The sequence below is a fragment of the Clarias gariepinus genome, chromosome 3, assembly GCF_024256425.1.
Source record: "Clarias gariepinus isolate MV-2021 ecotype Netherlands chromosome 3, CGAR_prim_01v2, whole genome shotgun sequence".
Lineage (NCBI taxonomy): Eukaryota > Metazoa > Chordata > Actinopteri > Siluriformes > Clariidae > Clarias > Clarias gariepinus.
The window spans coordinates 20,418,607-20,420,708 of NC_071102.1; the positions used below are offsets into that span (position 1 = coordinate 20,418,607).

The 2,102-nt window shown below is 45.8% G+C and overlaps 1 protein-coding gene across 1 annotated transcript; it reads left to right on the forward strand.

The window, feature by feature from the left end:
- The first annotated feature begins 383 nt into the window (after window positions 1-383).
- On the forward strand, window positions 384-2,102 carry uts2r5 (urotensin-2 receptor 5). Its single transcript, XM_053493049.1, has one exon. The coding sequence runs from the start codon at window positions 402-404 to the stop codon at window positions 1,449-1,451; it is 1,050 nt and encodes a 349-aa protein (XP_053349024.1). The 5' UTR covers window positions 384-401; the 3' UTR covers window positions 1,452-2,102.

Below are 2,102 nucleotides of genomic sequence, written 5' to 3' on the forward strand. Positions count from 1 at the left end.
TGCAGAGACGCTCCAAACCTTCACTCGGATCTAAATCCATTTCCACCTAAAACCCCGCGGAGTTCTGATTCACCTCGATTTTTGCAGAATCGCTTCGTTTTGGGAGACGGATATAAATTCAAAGGACGCGCAGAAAATTGTTTGGAAGTCACACACACACACCAGGACGTCTCCTGGAACGTTTAATTTCTTTCTGTGTGTTAACCAACTCCATCCTGAAGTATGGGCTGCTTTCACATTGCTTTTAATCGAGGTCCTCACATCACAGGTCTCCGGCATGTGGAACGGAGACAAACTGAGCTTTAAAGACGTGTGTCCTCAGTGACACCTTCATCTACGATGCTTCCTGCTCCACTTCTTCATCATTCTTTTCTTAAATAAGCCTTATCTGCTGCTCTGCTATGGGGACCAGCATGAACGACTCGGCTGTGTTCGTCAACGCGTCTCTGACGGTTTCGGATGGATCAGTGTCTTCTCAGGACATGGTAATCACCATTTTCCTCGGCACGATCCTGGTTATGATGTTTCTCATCGGTACTGCCGGTAACGTGTACACCCTGGTGGTGATAAACGTGGCGATACGAGTAACCGGCACCATGTACGTCTACATCGTGAACCTGGCTTTGGCTGACCTGCTGTACCTGTGCACCATCCCGTTCGTCGTGTGCACCTACTTTGCCAAGGACTGGTACTTTGGCGACATCGGGTGCCGCGTCCTCTTCAGCCTCGACTTCATCACTATGCACGCGAGCATCTTCATGCTGACGGTGATGAGCACCGAGCGCTACGTGGCGGTGCTGAGACCGCTCGACACCGTCACTCGCTCCAGGCAATACAGACGAGCCGTCACATGCGCCGTCTGGCTCGTCTCCTTCACCCTTTCTCTCCCTACCATGATCATGATCGAGCTGAGAACGAGCATCAAAGACGGCGTTCAGAAGCGTATATGCCACCCCACCTGGCAGATGACTGCCTACAAAGCCTACCTGACCGTCCTCTTTAACACCTGCATTCTGGCTCCCGGCTGCACCATCGGGTATCTCTATCTCAGGTTAGGGAGGACTTACTGGACGTCCCAAACCACCATGTTCTCCTCGTCTAAAGCATCGAGCGGGACCAGATGCCCCAAACAGAAAGTACTATACATGATATTTGGTATCGTTCTTACGTATTGGGCGTGCTTTGTACCGTTCTGGTTATGGCAGCTGCTTAGTGTTTATTACTTCGAACACAGGAAGCTCTCTAATAAAACGATGGTGTGTGTGAACTTCGTCGTGACGTGTCTGGCTTACTTCAACAGCTGCATCAATCCTTTCCTGTACACCCTTCTGACCAGAAACTACCAAGAGTACTTGAGAGACAAGCAGAAGAGTGGGACTGGGTTTAAAAAGAGATTCTATCACTCATCTCAGAAATCCGTGTCATCTGGGAGTCACCAGTTAACACTGTAGGCCGGTGTCGGTCTCAATGCCTGTGGTGGACCTTTAGGATTTTTATAAGCTGCTCTTAAGTGGATGAAATTTATTCATATCAGAACTGACATTTTAATGCGTAGGCATTTTAATGCGCGAATTTTAAGGAAAGCAGAGATGACATTTAAAAAACAATAAGATCAGACCAGATATGAGAAGAAAACTGGAAATAATATGGGTTTTGAAAAGAAATCAGAATAAGGTTTAGGTTTGATCCTGAATGGAGCTTAAAGAGAAAATCTAAAGCTTTTTTTTCTCCTACAAGAGCAACCAGAAAAAATATTTTAATCTGCTTTGGTTTCTTGCCTGGGAACGGACTTGACAAGTGGTGCGGACATTTTGAGTTTTGAGATTTTATTCAGATGGAACGTTTCCTAAATAAATACGTCTTCTTCAGTTCTGATCCTAGCTTCCTTTTAAACCACAGAATGTATGTACAGTAGGGTACATCACATGTGTAAAGGGGAGGTCATGTGTTTCAGCAGCTCGTAGCTTCTTTACATACTGCTTCATGGAACCCAAAATGCTAAAGGCTTAAAAAATGGCTGTTTTTAGCTGATTTTAACGATTTTAAAGCCTTTAACACTAAAACATAACCAGGTTTGTGTTACAGAAATGATCAGGCTGCAG